Source organism: Medicago truncatula, chromosome 5 (assembly GCF_003473485.1).
Source record: "Medicago truncatula cultivar Jemalong A17 chromosome 5, MtrunA17r5.0-ANR, whole genome shotgun sequence".
Taxonomy (NCBI): Eukaryota; Viridiplantae; Streptophyta; class Magnoliopsida; order Fabales; family Fabaceae; genus Medicago; species Medicago truncatula.
Window position 1 is genome coordinate 4,016,905 of NC_053046.1, and position 17,305 is coordinate 4,034,209.

Genomic DNA, 17,305 nt, shown 5'->3' on the forward strand with positions numbered 1-17,305 from the left:
TAAGACTGACTTACTTCTATCTGGTATTCCATCCGTTTCAAAATGACGGTGTTTTAGGCTTTGACACATAGATTAAGAAATGGAATCAAATAATCATTGGATATAACGTTTTTTCTAAAATGCCCTTATTTTATAAGAAAAAGATAAAATTAAAGTTGCATTGAAAATTGTGTGAGAAAAAAGTTGGAAGAAAAAAATTAAAGTTGTATCGGAAATGTAAAGTGACGTTCATTTTAAAACAATTTTTTTAGCTAAAGTGACACTCATTTTGAAAAGGAGGGAGTACTACTATTTTAAGGAAATTTTTAATTGTGAAAAAAGGTGAAAATAGAAAAGGTGTCGATAAAGAAATAGTGTAAAAAAAGAAAATTGTGTCAAAAGAGGCAAAGATGTGACAAAAAATTTCTAGTGACTTGGAGTCCAGTAATGAGATATAGATTAAAAGTTTTCCTAGTAATTTAGAATTCAGTTATGAGATACATATAGTTGGATTAAAAGTTTTAATAACTTGTTCATAAAAGGATATAATACACGAGATTATAAAGATTGATTTTTTTTTCTTTTAAATAATTCGTCTTTTAATAAAGTTTATTAACCATTTAGTAAAATATTCCATACTTTAAATTATTAATTCAATTGCGAAATGATTTTTCAATATGCGGTTGGATTGGTTATCTCATAGACCATTTATAACCGATTTAAAAGAACACTTGACCAGTTTGATCAAACACTTGAAAACATCTTTTTTCGTTGTTGGATGAAATTAGAGAATGTGGATCTCAAATTCTTATTAACCTTCAATCATTTGTAGAAAAAGTTAGTCAGGTTATTAAAGATTAAAATTTTGGTTTGTTAACATTTAGTTTGTGTTTGGCCATCTTAATCACTTGTACTGATCTCAAAATATGGACAAGAAATGCCCAAACTATCCTATCCTTTGGATACAAATTTAGCATTTGAATGAAACTTTTTTACAGTAAAAAAAAAAAAAAACCAACTTATTTATTTAATGAAAATCATTTATATAATTTTCTATCTATTTCCAATGTTGGGTTAGGGATATTTCCAAATTTTTCCGACCAATTCCAATGTTTGACTAAATTAGTACTACTACCCAATAAAGCCACGCTTATTTGATTTTTCCAACTGAATTTGTCATTACCTTACACACCAAAGTCAAACACACGGTCCTCGTTCTACTAAGCCACTCTCAGCCAACAATGCCGTCCCCAATAAATACCAGTCTTCATCAACATGAGGGATGATGGACCCGAGGCAGGCATGGACGGCCAAAGGCAGATCAATTTATATCAGTAAAGTTTTTAATGCGTAAAAATGAATCATATTTTACTATTTTCAAAACTAAAAGATGAAAAAGTAGAAGAGGCAAAAAGATGTAAAACCCGGGGATTAAAATTAGCTCCCCTATAATTATCCAACGTTTGTAACCAATTAAACAACATTCAAGAACACAAAATTGTAACAACAAAATCTCAACCAACAAAATTGTAGAAAGATGATAAAAACTCTTCTTGTCCCAGCTATTACAATAACAAAATATTACGCACAATCCCAAATTCATTGTATTCAAAATCAAGCCTTTAAAAGACTCGGTAAGATTTGCCCATGGAGCTCTTCAGATACAAGCACCTAACCTGAAACCAACAAATAGTTAACATTATCTCGATGGCAGCCAGATTATTTATTTTTATTCTAAAGCAGAAAACAGCAGTAAAAACACTTGAGAGCAACACCGATGAAAAATATATGCTGTGAAAATTGAAAACAAGGAACGGCGACATCTTCACAAGGTTGAGGCAAAAACTTCAATAGACATATACTTGGGTTGGATATTGAAAGCCAGTCCTCTAATGTCAGACTATTACTTGTTAATTATAAAACAAAATAGATGTTATAGTAGGCCTATTATTGCTCATCATCCAATGATTCATCATCACCACCACAAAATATTAAGGTAACAAAGCAATGATTTTACTCTGTTATGAGTGGAATACTTACATTTTGCCAGTTCTTTTTCAACAAGGACACAAGGAAGTTAACACTGAGTTGTACATTTTGGAATATTTGCTTTTCATCCATACTGACATTGCCAACAGCTACTCCCATGCACAACACTTTCTTAAGCTGGAATTTGACCATAGCCTTAGTCTCATTAACCTTGGCCTCAAGAGATTCTTGGTGGGAAACAAGTGTAGGGAACTTACCTGCAAAGTCATGCAAAATTTCAAAATCAGCCCAAGCAATAATTGAAATTTGAAAGAAACAATTTATGGCAAACTTTCAAATAGACCTGGTCGCTAAATAAAATGAAGCAACGGATAGAGTATGAACCAAAAACAGTTGGTAATTTAAAATGATTCAATACATACATGTATTACTAACATAAAACATAAACAGGATATATGTGGACAAAATATAACTAAAGAGACAGCAATCCAAAACGCCCAAAAGAAAACACATGCCTGCCTTGTTGAGACCAGGACCCAAAAGACGAGGAATCTGCTTGATAACAGCTTCAGAAGCTAAAAAGGCATGGTACTTCTTTGCTAATTTCTTCACCAGTTTCTTATTTTTGTTTAGCTTCTTCAAAGCTTCAACATCCATCGATTCCAATCCTATTTTCTCAGCCTACAATATGCATATTAGAGTGTAAGACATTAACACAAGAAACTTAGCAACAAACATATATTCAAAAAAATATCCCATGCTCCGGATGCAAAATTACTACCATCAAGACTAAATGAAAGACATTAGCATGTTGAATTGTGGTTACTAAGTGTCTGTTTGGATTTGCTTATCTACTGGCATAAATTTTGTGACACTGTTTGGAAGAACTTGTTTAAAACAGGTTATTTTCACTGTTCATAAGCTGTTTTCAGCTTATTTTCATAAGTTCTCCAAGATAGCTTATGAAAACAGCTTATCATTTTTCCAAAAACAATCTAACTTTATTTTATCTTTTGCTATAGAAATAGCTTATACATAGGCGCTTATCATGATGAGCGCTTCTGCTTGTAGTATAAGCTTCAAATAAGTTATTAATCCTAAGTCACATTGAGTCATTTGACTCATCAGGAAAATAAGTGATTAATATCAATCAACCAAAAACATTCATATAGCACAAAAATAAATGGGAATTCACACATTCGAAACTCGTGTTGACTTCAATTCAGCAATAACTACTTTTGATAGAAGGCATTTGCTACTATCAAACAAGTGTTCGGCACATTGAATTATGTCATTTTTCTCAAATCATTATCGGTGTTTCGTGTTTGTGAATCCAACAAACAGTTTGTTTGAGTACAACATGAGATTATTACCTCCTCAACATGTTGGGCATCACCAAGCATGCAAATTTTCATCTTTGGTCTCGGAATGTGAGGCAATTTAACAGAACCACTGAAACGCTTATCCTTTTGAGGATCATAGTTTTTCAAACCAATCTGGAGTTCAATAGTCTCCACAAATTTACGGTTTTTTTCTTTGGAATCACCCATGATTCCTGTAATAGCTTCTCTCACAGCATCACTCTGAAGCTTACTACACAATAATCAACAATGCAAACAGATCAAAACCCATTTTTGTTTTCGTTGCATAATTAACATTGTTACATTAAAATTCATATAAATCAAATCTCAGTTAGCAATGAAAAATAACAATTAGCAACTCAATTTATAAAAAAAACGCTTAAAGAAGCAAAAAAAAAAAAGTGAATAGAGACAAGTAGAATAAGAGAGTGAAAAAATTACCTCATCTTCGATAGAGAAGAAGAGGTGCGAAGTGTACTACTACGATGCGAAGAAGAGCTGCGAACAACACTAACACTGGTGTAGTAAGAACAAAGAAAACCCTAGACAGACAGACAGACAGACAGATACACTAATATAAGTTTTGGGCTGTTGTGTAATTCAAGCCCATAATGTTTATTTCATTTCATAGTTGCTCTTTTCGCCACTCTATTTGCTCAAATATACCTATAAAACAAGGTATTTAGGTATTCATGAGTTCTTGTGGCTTTGGCTTTGAGGGCACATATAAAGCAAAAATCGTTTCATTTGGTTTCTTGTGGGTCTTTAAAATTTTACACATAAACGAAAGAAATTAAGTAATCATGAGTTCGATTTCGCATGGAGAAAATTCATTTAAAAGAGAAGATTCTTTCAGCTTAAAGGGTGATTGAAACTTTGTGTCTGTAACATAGTAAATAGTAGGTCAAATGCATCTAAAGATCCTTTAAGTTTTTTCATTTTTTTCAAAGTCGTCTTTTAAGTTTCAAAAGTCTCAAACAAGTCATTTTAGTTTTTGAATCGTTTCAAGCAAGTCCTATTGTAGATAACATAGTTGGTAATTGCTTCCTTGAACTCATCTTTGGTACCAAATCTGGCTCCTAACACCTACTTAAAATTAGTCATATTTTTAGGCATGATAAATGGTGGATAATGCTCTTTTTACTATCATCTAAATCATCACCATCATCCTCTAAAATGACTTGTTTGAAACGATTCAAAAACTAAAAGGACTTGTTTGAGATTTTTGAAACTTAAAGGACTTGTTTGGTACTTTTGAAACTTAAAGGACGACTTTGGGAAAAACGAATAACTTAAAGGACCTTTAGATGCATTTGACCTAACTAGTAAATTATGAACAAAAAGATATAAAAAAAACAGTGGTTTTTTTTTTTTGGCTTTCGCACTGGTTTCCGACCCACCAATGGTGAGCAACTAATCCGGCTCGTGTGTAGAGGCATGCGCACTGGCCAAGTGTTGTTCCCCCTGATAATCGAACCCGATATTTCTCAGGTACGTCCTTGGAATGAGCTTCTTGCCACTGGAGCCCATACAACTTGGTTAAAACGGTAGCTTTTAGAGTACATAAATTGTGTACCCATACACAAGTGCATTATAACCATAGATCCATGATATTAAAAATTCAATGAACCAAATTTTACAAGGGCAACTTAATGTACCCCAGGTTTATGATTGTAAAGTATGTATACGACTTCAATTTCCACAAAGTACTATTTCAAATACTAAAGCTAAAGAAAAGCATTTACACTACATTTTCATTTTTAAGGTAATTTTCCCAAGTTACATTTGCTTACGTTATATTTACTTTTTTTTTTTAGAGCAAACTTTACAATGAAGATGTACCACCGATTAAAAAAAATAATTAATTAAACATTCGTAAAAAGAATGAATGCATACATAAATAGGTTTTTTAATATATGCTAATTTAATTATTTTTTATAAAATTATATTTTTAATTAAGTTATATCTATTAGTGTTTTTATAAAATAATGTTTTTAATTAATTATTTTCCGAAAGCTATTGAATTATTAATATGTAATAAAATTGAGTTTAACAGGACCACCAATCAAATATCAGGTAATTATTTTAGTTTAAATTATTTTATTTCATTATATTTTTTATGAATATATAAAAGCAATTTTCATTTTCTTGAAGATTCACTGCTCACTAGTGAGTTGTCTTTTCTGAATCTAAGCCATTGAATTTTGAACTCTTGAATCAATGGTACAATAAGCACTTGTGTATCGGTACACCAATTTAAATATTTGTGCACCTTAAAAGTCACAGAAAAAACATGAGAAATCATGTCTATAACTTGGTAAATAGATCTTTTAAAAAAAACTTGGTAAATAGTAAATAATAAATGAAAAAATATATATATAAAAAAACATGAGAAAGTTAAAAAAGAAAAATAAAACTTGGTTGTGGCCTTGTGGGATGTTTCAAGAGAAAATATTTCGCGGAATAAATCAATATTTTATTTGTTGTTATTTTGTTTATATTCCCTTTGTTTCTTTTTAACCGTCTCTTTTGAAGAAATTTTTTGTTCTTATTTAACTGTCACTTTTAAAGTTCAATGCAATATTAAATGTTGATTTACCAATATTATCCTTAGTTATTTATTGCGGAAAGAGAAATATATGAAATGAGATGTTAAATGAATAAGGTTATTATAGTAAAAGAATAACTTATTGCATCAAAAGTAAAAACAATTATTGATTATCTTGATTTGTGTAAAATGTCAAAAAGTGACAATTAAAAAGGAATGGATGTAGTATTTTTTAAAAGGAAGATATTAACAAATGCCTCTAGGGCACTTGTTAAGACATATAAAATGAAATATTCTCTTGAAAATTGTATTATACATTTTAAAAGAAATTTTACTTTTCTTTCTATTTTTAGTGTGTTAACTAATGTCCAAAGACATCGGTTAACAAGATCCTTTTTAAAAAAATCAAGCATCAAATTCTAATAAAGATCAGGTCAAATAGGGGGCTTAGAGTTACTCCTGCTAGTTTTAACGGAAACTTTTTTATCAGGTTGGTCACTATTAGAGATACATAGATCTTTTAAAAGGACCAAGATTCGAAAAATAAACGTAGTTAAGACTTAAGAGCGAATTTTTTTAAAGTTCCAAAACTCAGATTTGTGTTCGGAACAATCTTTGACCATGTTTATTTACCTCTAGTCGAACACTGAAAATCATATAGTTAAAAAAAATCTCAATCGTCAACAAAATATCGATTGTTAAATATTCTACAACAACAAATATATTTGTCAAAATTTTCTCCAATATTAATTGTATCAAGTCCCTTTTGAGAAATAAACTTTTGTTAATATTGTTTACATATACATTTGTTATCACAATATTAGTGTTTTAGAAATCGATTCAGACGATTCAATTGTTAAACTTTGAATATGTTTTTATTACGGTTCAAATATTTTTGTGGTTCAATCAAGGATTTGTCCTGGTTTCAGTAGTTTTTAGAACATTGTTTAATAGAGTAAATTTATTTATCTTAAGCATAAAGAGTTGTCTATTTTCATAACAGTATTAGATTTCTTTTATTAAAAAATTGATTTAAAATCAACGGGATTAGATATAGTAGAATGAACTAGACTCTCACAATGGGAACAAAATTTGAATCTTAATTAAATGAGGTATCCATGTTTAGTGTACGCATCTTGAATATAACTTCCTCCAACGGATGAAACTTGATACCAAAGAACAAAACATATGATTTAAATTAGATGTCGCAAAAAGCATTTAAAATTTTGAACAAACTAAATCGAGTTTTGTAAGTATTATTGCTTTTTAAAACAAACCAAACCAAACCATTACACCTTTTACTATTGATAAATGTATCTTTCCTGCAATGTGAAAGGGATAGAAGCCGGAAAATTTTAGAAGCAGAAAAATATAAGAGAAAGGACAGTTTATTTATAAAATAGATTAGAAAAATGTTGGAATTCCCTCAATATATCTTTTTGCTGTAAATTAAATATCCTCTATAACAATTGAAAAGACTAATCCCTGTAACAATGACAACGAATAGATGACAAAGCTCTCTTAAGAATACCACCATTGTTTTCTTAGTAGTTAATTAGACTCAAGATCTCTGGTTAAACTGAAAAAATCATTTATTATCATTCAAATAAGTATTACTCCTCATTCAAATAGTCTCGAGTCTCTTACATATTTATTTATTATTATATTTTACTTTTTTAATCATCACCTATCTCGATATTGAGAGATAGATAGGTAGAGAGGATTGAGAGAGATTGAAGGAGCTCTTTTTTAACGGGGAAGAGAATTTATTTAAAAGATTTACATCTTCCATCATACTATGTTTTTTCATCTGTATATACTAGAGTCGAATCTTAGAACATATAACTATAGATCTCAAGCATCTTACGTCACACCATGCCACCTCTATCATGAAGTTTTTTTTATTTAAGTTTAGGTCTAGCTTCAAAGTATCTCATTCATCAATGGAAAGTAAGATGGTTTATACACTACGAAACAAATATATATTTGTCGAAAATATTTGAAGTTTAGGTCTAGCTTGAGAACGTTATAATCCACCATCATCATCATAATATAAAGCTGGCTACCTTAAATCTCAGCTTCAAGAAGTGCAAAAAAAATTACCGAACTTGGAAAAGCCGGCTTGTGAATTCATCCTTCCACGCCTTCACTATAGAGAATATTAATACATCAATACATTCCCTACTACAGCTTTAAATTTTCTCAAAACATAATCAATTTTAAACAATCTTTCTCCAAGAGAAAAAAATATAACAACTCGGATAAACGCCAAAGGAAAAAGGGCATATAGTTGCACCTTTTACTAAATATTTCCTTCGTTGAATATTAGTCGTAATACCGAGACCAGTGTAAATGTGCAAGTAAAAGCTTGAAGTTTCATAAAAGCACAGCTCTCGTCCAAAAAAAAAAACTGTTGCATGTGCGCCTTCCTGATTCTTCTCATGAAACTCCAAGAATCCTATTACCAAAAAAGATGTGTTTTCATCTCTTGGCAACTCTGCTTCGTCTAATTGTTCTGGATGGAGTTGCATAATGAGCTATATCCATCGCTTTTTCTTGACCTTCTGCTTCCTCATCACTAGTTTCATCGGATCTCCATCTTGGTCCACCATTGATGTTCACTTCAGTATTTAATTTCTTCTTTGTATGGCTAAAGACATGAAGTACAAAGAAGAATTCAGTCTACACAATATTAAACCAATTTTGTACATAACAGCTAAACTCCACAAAAGAAAAGAAACGGTTATAAATAAAGGGGTAACTAGATTCTTACCTCAGAGAAACATCCATTGGATCATTAGTAGACCCTAAATTCCAACTATTATCATCTTTATGTGATTGTAGATTCCTACTATACATATTTGGGATGTTGTTTGCAAATTCTTTAGGAGAGCTGAGCGTGGATCTAGCAACAGGGCTAGCTGTAGCTTTCCAGGAGAACATGGGACTGCTAGTTTGATCATGACCAAAAAGCAGGTTCCGTTCAAGTCCAGGCAATACTTTGTCTGGCACATTTTCCTGGGAATTGCTTGGTGATCTGCTAAATCCCTTCGGACGTGAACCATTCGTAAGACAGATCCTATGATTCCTTGGAGTTGGAGTGTTGTCATATCTAAGAATTTTGGCAATTTTACCTTGATGACTTGAAACCCTCTCATTATTGGCAAACAAACCCTCATGAGGATGTGATGGGGAAATGAAACTACCAAGCTCAGAGCCAGTAGTGGGGAAAGGTGTGCCGATTTTAGCCGAAGTCGCTAAAGTTGATGACCCCAACAATGCGGTTGTATGATCTTTATGCAGCATGAGAGAATGATTAGCAGAAGAAGGAATCAATAAACTGGTTGACGTTGAATCTTGAACCTGATGAACATCAGATTTATCAGGAATTTCAACTACCCCATGAGAAGTAGCAGCACTCTCATTCAAGTTTCCGCTTCTCAGTTGTTCCTGCTCAACTTCTGGCAACAACTCCAAGCTTCTTTTCTGTTTCATTCAAATGTAAAATCATTTTGCAAGCTTAATGTAACAATGACAGTTTTATGAACATTTCAATTATTTATAGAACGAGCACAATATATGCCGTGACTGCAAACCAGAAAATAAATAACTAATGCCTGTTGTGGTTCGAGGATAAGTCTGGCAGAAAATATTTGCTTCAAAAAACTATATTTTAAATTACTTACAACCAAATTGGATCTCCATTGAATAGCTGTTTCCAATCTTGGTAAAAATTCTTGACTGATAGAACCTTTTGAAATGAAGTCTTGCTCCACCTTTTCGAGTTTAATATGAACTTGATATGCTTCAGAGTATCTGTAGCGCTGAAACCAGATAAATCATAAATGTATAAGCCACAAATTTTGTCTTGTCAAAATTAAATATTACTGTTAGAAAGTTATGCTAAATTAACTTGACATTTTAGAAGCAAAACAAAGTTCGAGCTTATTTATGGCAAGAATTATAACCTAATGAAAGTTAGGTATATAAAGCCCGGATCAATACCAAGGCTAACAGCATATGATCCATTGATCAGGCTTTAGAAGCCACATGAGATCTATGCAGGAACGAAGTAAAGAACAGGCTCTCAATCATATTCACAACTGATATGGAGGAACTGGCCATAAATAAAATATTATAGAAGAGGGTCACATCAAGAAAATCCAGGAAGCAAGTTGCATTTTAAGCCTATACAAGATATGGGTTCAATAAAAAAACTCCAGACAATTCCAGGAGGTAAAGACAATTACTCATCCAACAGTGGATCTGGCAGGATAAACCAGAGGGAACTATACTTGCTCTGGGATGGGATATAGGTAATGGGCAAGCAAGGACTTGATGATAGTAGATGCTGAAGAAATATGTATAAGAAATTGTTACTAAGGATATGAAAACCCAAATAGGTGTATAATAGTGACATGCGTGATAGGGACCAATTAAACATGGGGAAGGGAGCAAAGTTACATTTACAAAATGCAAAAATTACAACTGCAAAGACCACCACAAGCAAAGCAACAAAAGCGATGGACTAACAAGATCAATAAATTAGTAGCATCGATGTTATTAGTGGAACAAGCTATTGAAGTTGATTACCTGAATATAAAACACAACGAGCAGATTTCCAGTTGCCCTTAGGGGGTCTTCAATAGCATAATCCAAAAGACACTTGTGTATGTATTTTTCTTCATCAGAATTCCACGGCAGTTCTAGCATTCGATCCACCAAGTTTCTTCGAATACAGAGGCAACAAATCTCTGTTACCAGGACCTCCACCCACTCAACCCCAGTACTATTTTGGCCTTTTTGATTCTCTTTTGTATCGCCAGACAATCCTTTATTGAAAGTCTTTTCTTTTGCTTTGGTGCAGAGAACTCTCTGATGCATAAATGCCTCAGTCAGAAGCCCACACTCAATCCTTACCCGCACTGCAGTGACAGCATCCCTAAGTGAATTCATCTGTAACCCACCATCACGTCCAGACCATCTCAAAACCATGAGAGCTGTATCAGGACTACCCCTTTCTAACAGTACTTCAGCAATTTTAGGATGGGAAGTTGGGCCAGATATTTCAGGAAGAAGGCGACATGCTTCCTAACAGAATAATAAATCACATTACTACTCTAAAAGGAAATAAACATGTCCATAATACATTAATGTTGCGATATGCAACAAATTGTACACAAACACAACTATTCCGAGATCAGATTTTTAACTTCTTTTTAACTTCTTTTTAACTTTGGGAAGGGGGGGTTGTATTTTCTAGTTGCCATTGTATTTTCTAGTTGCTATTGTATTTTCTAGTTGCTATTATTTATTGCCATTGGTACACTTGACAAACAATCAGGATCTTTTACGTTGAGAAAAAACAATAGCACCTGCCCTTTCATCAAAAGGGTAAAAAATAATAGTAAACAAGCATGTAGTGTACAACTCAAGCAGTCAAGCTCCATTACATTCTCACCATCGCGTGCTTTATATAAGAATCAAATATAAAATTCCAATATATAATAGATATACATACTGCTAGAGTCCCTAGATTCTTTTCCCTAGATGAATATAATCCTTATCATCAGTGATAGTTAAAAAAAATCAGTAAAGCAACCTTGATATAAATAGATTTATCATTTTGTTTTCACCAAGGTAAACAAGCATTGAAACTCATCAAGCATAATATTATGCCGAACTTACCTGTAACGCTTCATCTGTGTGATCATCAAGAAGGTAAAAAGTCAAAGACTCAAGTAATGAGTGCCTGCTAATACTAAATGTAGCTGCAAAGTCCTCTAGTATGTCTCTCCATTCTTCATCAGGAATAGTCCAGTGGCGATCGTACAAATAATAGAGGAACTACGGAAGTTAAGGAAAGAAAGAAGTATAGCCCAAAATAATAATCATTACCGACAGGAACATCAAGAGTTCCAAACCCACAATAAAATGTAAGGGTAGTAAAAGGATACAATTGCTTGTTTTGCAATGACCACATCAGAACTTCCATGCAAAAAGAGTAAGTCAGCAGCTACTCGAAGATTTTTGAAGGGATAGTAACTCAGCACATGATCAGTATTGGACCTGAAAATTGATGTGTCCTCTTTCTGCAAGGCTGCAACTTCTAATCCATCTCCAATTTCAGGCATCATCACCTCATCCAAATCAAGATTATGCAATGCATCTTCAATAAATAGAGATCCATCATGCCCCTTTGACTCCATGGATTCATTTATTGCATCAGGCCAAGCACGTCTAATTGCTTCTGACTTCCGTTTGCGGACAACTGAAGCCCATGATGAACTATTGGAAAAGCGAGATCTCACATTCTCCAAAAATTTATGTCTGGTACACCAAATAATAATCTCCATATGCTGGGTACAACAATTAAATAAATTAATCACCAGAATGAGGATTGCAACGAGCTACTTTATACTTATAAGAACTTCATATCTCTGAGACAGAAAGACATATAAGGTAACCAGAATAGGGTATACTAACAATATCAATGAAAGGTAAGGATAAATATCATATACTTCCACTAAATGCCTTTAACACACAACATATAACATCACTATGATTTTCTAAAAAAAGGTCACAACATCCACACTTTTCAAGATTAAAAACATAGTATCATGTAGATATCAATGCAAATTCAAGAATTATAGAAAATATAGGATTCTACATTGAACACAAATTCTTGCAAAAACCAAACCTGCTTCGTCTTTAATATGCTCTCTTGAAGATGGTGGAGATCATGAAGTTGTGCTGAAAGAGTACCCTTAAAAGATGACTCCAAAATGTCTAGCACATTTGATATGCCCTTCAAGTATAATGAAAATTTTAGAAGTAAACTTAATCTATCATTCATTCCTGAGATGTCAAGTTTATCTAGTAAAATCGGTTAGGGAGACAAATTGTAATGAGTTCGAAAAATAGGTCATACTGCTAATTAGCTTTAGATACCAACAGCTAAAAAAGGTTAAAGGATACAAATTCCCTGTAGTTCAGTCATGATGTCTTTAAATGTCCTCTTGCACCAATCCTTCACTACCACTTCATCCAACAAAAATGCTATGATAGGATCGCTGGAAACAGCGGTTTCATCCATACATACATCTGTAATATCTGTAAAGTTTCTGGTCAAGAAAATGCAAAGTAGAGATAATAGGCAAAATTACAAGACAACAGAACCAATACAAAACATGGGGAATGGAGAATAAAAACAAACTGAGTTACTCTTAGTCTCAGACAATAACACTAATACGAACACAAAATTTGCTAACATAACTTCCCTTACCAATGAATGGGTATTATATTTTAAAAAAAAAAAAAAAAATTATGCCAAAAATTAGTGACACAGAAAGGATACAGTGGCAAATTAAGGAAACCAGGTTATTCTCAAGTGCGACATCAAATAGAGAATAAAGGCGTTGGACGTCAGCAGTTAATTGTTTCTCCCCATCTTCTATTTCTTGAAATCTCTCATCACACCTTTTGGAAATAAGGCCGGCTTCCATACACTCATAATAAAGTCGGTGACGCAGTTTAGTACCACTCTTTGGAATTGGGCTTCTACAAATTGGACAGATGTCACACCGTTGACTACATTCTTCACATAATGAGGCATGCCCACATGAATTCAACACATGGTGGACATAGCGACCACAGCTTCTTAAATCTCTAGTGGCACGGCAGCGCTCAACTTTAGCTTCTTTGCACAATTCAATGAGATCAATGGAAGCCAAGTGCTCCAAAGTTTCCTGAAACAAAACGTCAAAGGTCAATTTTTCCCTTTTCTTAAACACTAATCATTTATTTGAAAAATATGAAATGCTAACCTCTATTTACAGCAAAATACAGTTTTTTTTCTTGAGCTAAATAGGCATAATAAGAATTTGAACTGAAATTCCATTTACAACCAAATGAAGGATTTGACATGGGTAACAACAAATGCACTGTCCATAAAATAAATATTAGTATGAACTACGTTGTCAATAGCACACTATGGCATAGCAACATAGCGGACTGGAGCAGCCAGTGACCTCAACTGGAAGTATGCAGCAGAGTGTTCTGCTGTAGCAGCAGTAACACCCGCAACAGCAGCCAAAATTGCAAATCTTCACGAATGTATTGGCCCCTAAATGCTTCAGAAAATAAAAACTTGTTTTACTAGCCATTTTTTATATTTTGAAAACTAACGTTATGTGACTTTAAGCATTAGAAGATTAAAATTGTTTGATTTCTTCAGTTTTTTTGGCATTTTTTACTTATATAACTTGCTTAAGACCTGTGGCATTTAATTGTTATTTCATTTATTGACTTTGAGTATTATTTTGATGGTTTGGCATCTATATATCTAGCATTAGTTTATTAAACATGTATGGATAAATTCAGAATAGCAGTCATCCATCCCACTATAGCTTTTTTGAGGTCAGCTGCTACGGACTGCTATCCTTGCTTGATAACTATGATTATCAATAGGTTTCGCAAATGACATGTGCTCACTTTCACCGGTCAATTTATAGCTCGTTACCCCGACCCAAAAAATTCCCATCCCACAAAACCGTGAGATAACCCAGACATGTTAATTACTATGAGATTTGTAAAATTAGGAATATGTTAATTAATAAAGAACAAGAATTCAATTTCTAAGTTGGTTTTTTTTTGGTAGTGAATTTCTAAGTAGGTTTACAGTACACGTTACCACAAGAACTCCTCGCAGTCCTCTAAAACAAACATCACTCCACGGATCTACGTTTGCAATATAAACTACACGGTTCAAAAACCCCACCAGGGTGTAGCTCATTTGAGCAGTGTTGGAATCAGAATTGAATGCATTCAGATAGAGCGGTTTACAAATTACACACACACACCAAAAATAAAAAGGTACTAGTACACTTTAACATTAATACAACAACAACAACCAAGCCTGATCCCACAAAGTGAACTCGGCTACATGGATCAAACGACGTCATAATGTTTTATTGTATACTATATTCCTATCAAACCCATTAATTTCTGTATCTTTCTTAACAATTTCTCTTTTAGTTTTTCTAGGCCTTCCTCTGACTCTAGTGAGTTGATTACCCTCCAACTGACCTACTCTCCGTAGTCCTTACTACAGAATCTACAGGTCTCCTCTCTACATGTCCAAACCACCTAAGACTAGTTTCCACCATCTTTTTTACTTTACGTGTTACCCCAACTCTCTCTTCATGTTCTCGTTTTTAATCTTATCTCATCTAGTCTTACCACACATACAACAAAGCATATTCATCTCTGCTAAGCTTAATTTATATTTTTGTGTTGGTTTTTTACATCACAACACTCTGTCTCATACAACATTGTCGGTCTTATAGCTGAGAGTTAAAACTCGACAGTTAATGTTAATTGTCATAATTCCAAGTAAATAATAAAAAACTGCGAAGCTAATCAAACTTGAATACTCAATACACAGATTGGAGCTCAGCAAACTAATAGAACAAACATAATCAGAAACTTATCATCATTCAAAATAACTGAAATCCTAACATAACATTTCTAGGTTAAAACTAATTGTACAAAATTTCTAACCAAACAGTGCGTTATTGAATTGGAAGCTAGGGTTTACAAACTAGCTCAACGACAAAAAAAACGCAGAAATTGAAATTAAGACTGAACTATAATTACCTGAACTAATCGACTACTGTAGTTAGGTTGTAGCGTTGATGAACAAGATCTAGAAACGGCGGCGCCAGTGACGGTGGTGCCTCCGTTGAGCTTCTTATCCATTATTATTCAGCAAAACGGTGAACTCCGTGAAATTTTCAAGAACACGGAGATGCTCGGAGATTGGGGAATGGAGGTGACTACAGTTTACCGGAGATACGCCGTCGATGGTCGGAGAGAATAATGGGAAGCTTTCGGAGAGGGAAACCTTACACAGATTGGAGTTGAAGGGTTTTTGAAACACTTGTTTTTTTTTTCTTTTTCGTTTCAACTTATTTGGGCTGAACGGTAATGCATCTTGGACCCGAATTTCTTATATTTCCTACTTCTATAACATACAAAAATTTGACTATTACTTTTTACACGCTATAAACTTCTAACGCACCCTGTTATTTTTTACAAAAATGTTTATGGGTTCAGGATTATATAATCCGAATAATACTTATGTATACATATACAGTAATCATAATCTCTCTCATTTCAGCAGTTGCGAATTTCGCTTTTAAAAACAACAAAAAATAAAGTTAAAAAATTGAAAATCATGTCAAATAAAAATACCACTAAAAATTCTTAAAATAAAATAAAACTAAGGCAATTTTTTTCGGATTTTTCTAAGAATATGAAAAATTAAAACAAAATGAAAAATTGGTCAAAACGATGAAATTTTAAATTTTGATAGGCGGAGTCTAACACAAAGTCTCTTCTACGAAATGGAAGTCTTGATCTTTGATTTTTTTTTCCTGATTTTCTGGAACAATTTCGAAGCAATCTGATCAAGTATCGACCGAGAACAACTAACAATGACCTAAAACTGGATGATAAAAGTTATAAAGATTAATGTGGTCCTTACACTCAATATTCATATTACAAACAAACTTATAATTTGTGCTGATACAATTCGGATTTATATAATCCGAACTGTTTTTCCCTTGAATAAGGGTGCAGAGGGGGTGTTTCGATTCTATAAACTGAAAAATCATGGAACGCGCCCTATTTTTTAGAGTGTTTGGATTATAAAATCAAAATTACTAAAAAAAACTCGTCTTTCCAACCCAAAACAAAGGGAAACTCAATTCGAATTATAAAATTCGAAAATCACATGGACATTTGCATAGAAAAATAGGGCGCGCGATAAATGATCAGGGTAGAAAAAGTAATAATCCAAAAAATTTGCCATATACTCCTACGTATGTACCTTCACTCACCCCTACAAATTCTCAAAAATTCCAATTTTATTCTTATGCCATTTTACTTTTTACTCCTTAGTTTTTCATCCTCACTTTTAACAATTCGAATGCCTGTATGAGTTCACCGTCATATGACATGCCAAAAGTTCACACGTCATAAATGATTTTAAGAGTTTTTCGATTTTATTTTGGTAAGCTAAAATATGAGTTTTCTGAAAGTTTAATTTGAACGGAAATGTTTATTTTAGAGTTTCTCATAAACAAAATATACATCATAAATGTTTAAAATAATTTTTTTGTAAAATACATGCTCGGGAAATGTAAAAGTATATGTAGAATTTAAAGTTCACGTTGATTTTAATGAAGTCAGCTAATACTTCAAACAATTAGCAAAGCAAATTGCTCATTAATCATTCATTACACAAAGCCAAGAAAAGTAAATCTAAACATTTCAACTGCACCAAATCGATAATGAAAATATAAGATTCAGGATACATTATTCTAACAATTTCTCAAAGTTATATCCACGATCAATTTAGAGTAAA

The 17,305-nt window shown here is 32.8% G+C and overlaps 2 protein-coding genes across 2 annotated transcripts; both read right to left on the reverse strand.

Moving 5' to 3' along the window:
* Positions 1 to 1,393: 1,393 nt before the first annotated feature.
* Positions 1,394 to 3,928, reverse strand: LOC11428420 (60S ribosomal protein L10a-1). Its single transcript, XM_003611292.4, has 5 exons — positions 3,771 to 3,928; positions 3,342 to 3,561; positions 2,484 to 2,649; positions 2,020 to 2,225; positions 1,394 to 1,655 (listed from the first exon to the last, which is right to left on the reverse strand). Exons 1-5 carry the CDS (start codon positions 3,773 to 3,775, stop codon positions 1,602 to 1,604), a joined length of 651 nt encoding a protein of 216 aa, XP_003611340.1. The 5' UTR covers positions 3,776 to 3,928; the 3' UTR covers positions 1,394 to 1,601.
* A 3,954-nt stretch (positions 3,929 to 7,882) lies between these two features.
* LOC11435603 (E3 ubiquitin-protein ligase HOS1) lies at positions 7,883 to 15,820 on the reverse strand. The gene is made up of 10 exons (XM_003611294.4): positions 15,535 to 15,820; positions 13,235 to 13,625; positions 12,856 to 12,990; positions 12,578 to 12,753; positions 11,835 to 12,236; positions 11,566 to 11,724; positions 10,471 to 10,968; positions 9,564 to 9,701; positions 8,651 to 9,363; positions 7,883 to 8,527 (listed from the first exon to the last, which is right to left on the reverse strand). The coding sequence occupies exons 1-10, from the start codon at positions 15,634 to 15,636 to the stop codon at positions 8,359 to 8,361; spliced, it is 2,883 nt and encodes a 960-aa protein (XP_003611342.2). The 5' UTR covers positions 15,637 to 15,820; the 3' UTR covers positions 7,883 to 8,358.
* Between the last annotated feature and the right edge of the window lie 1,485 nt (positions 15,821 to 17,305).

What these genes read in the sequence shown, in the direction of transcription:
- LOC11428420 (XM_003611292.4), bottom strand. An exon ending in ATGCCCAACATGTTGAGGAG is followed by an intron (nt 2,650 to 3,341) that starts GTAATAATCTCA and finishes TGCATATTGTAG; the next exon opens with GCTGAGAAAATAGGATTGGA. An exon ending in TCCTGGTCTCAACAAGGCAG is followed by an intron (nt 2,226 to 2,483) that starts GCATGTGTTTTC and finishes ATGACTTTGCAG; the next exon opens with GTAAGTTCCCTACACTTGTT.
- LOC11435603 (XM_003611294.4), bottom strand. Translation starts at nt 15,636, where the DNA reads ATGGATAAGAAGCTCAACGGAGGCACCACCGTCACTGGCGCCGCCGTT. An exon ending in GGTTTCCTTAATTTGCCACT is followed by an intron (nt 12,991 to 13,234) that starts GTATCCTTTCTG and finishes GAAACTTTACAG; the next exon opens with ATATTACAGATGTATGTATG. An exon ending in GCATATTAAAGACGAAGCAG is followed by an intron (nt 12,237 to 12,577) that starts GTTTGGTTTTTG and finishes TGTTGTACCCAG; the next exon opens with CATATGGAGATTATTATTTG.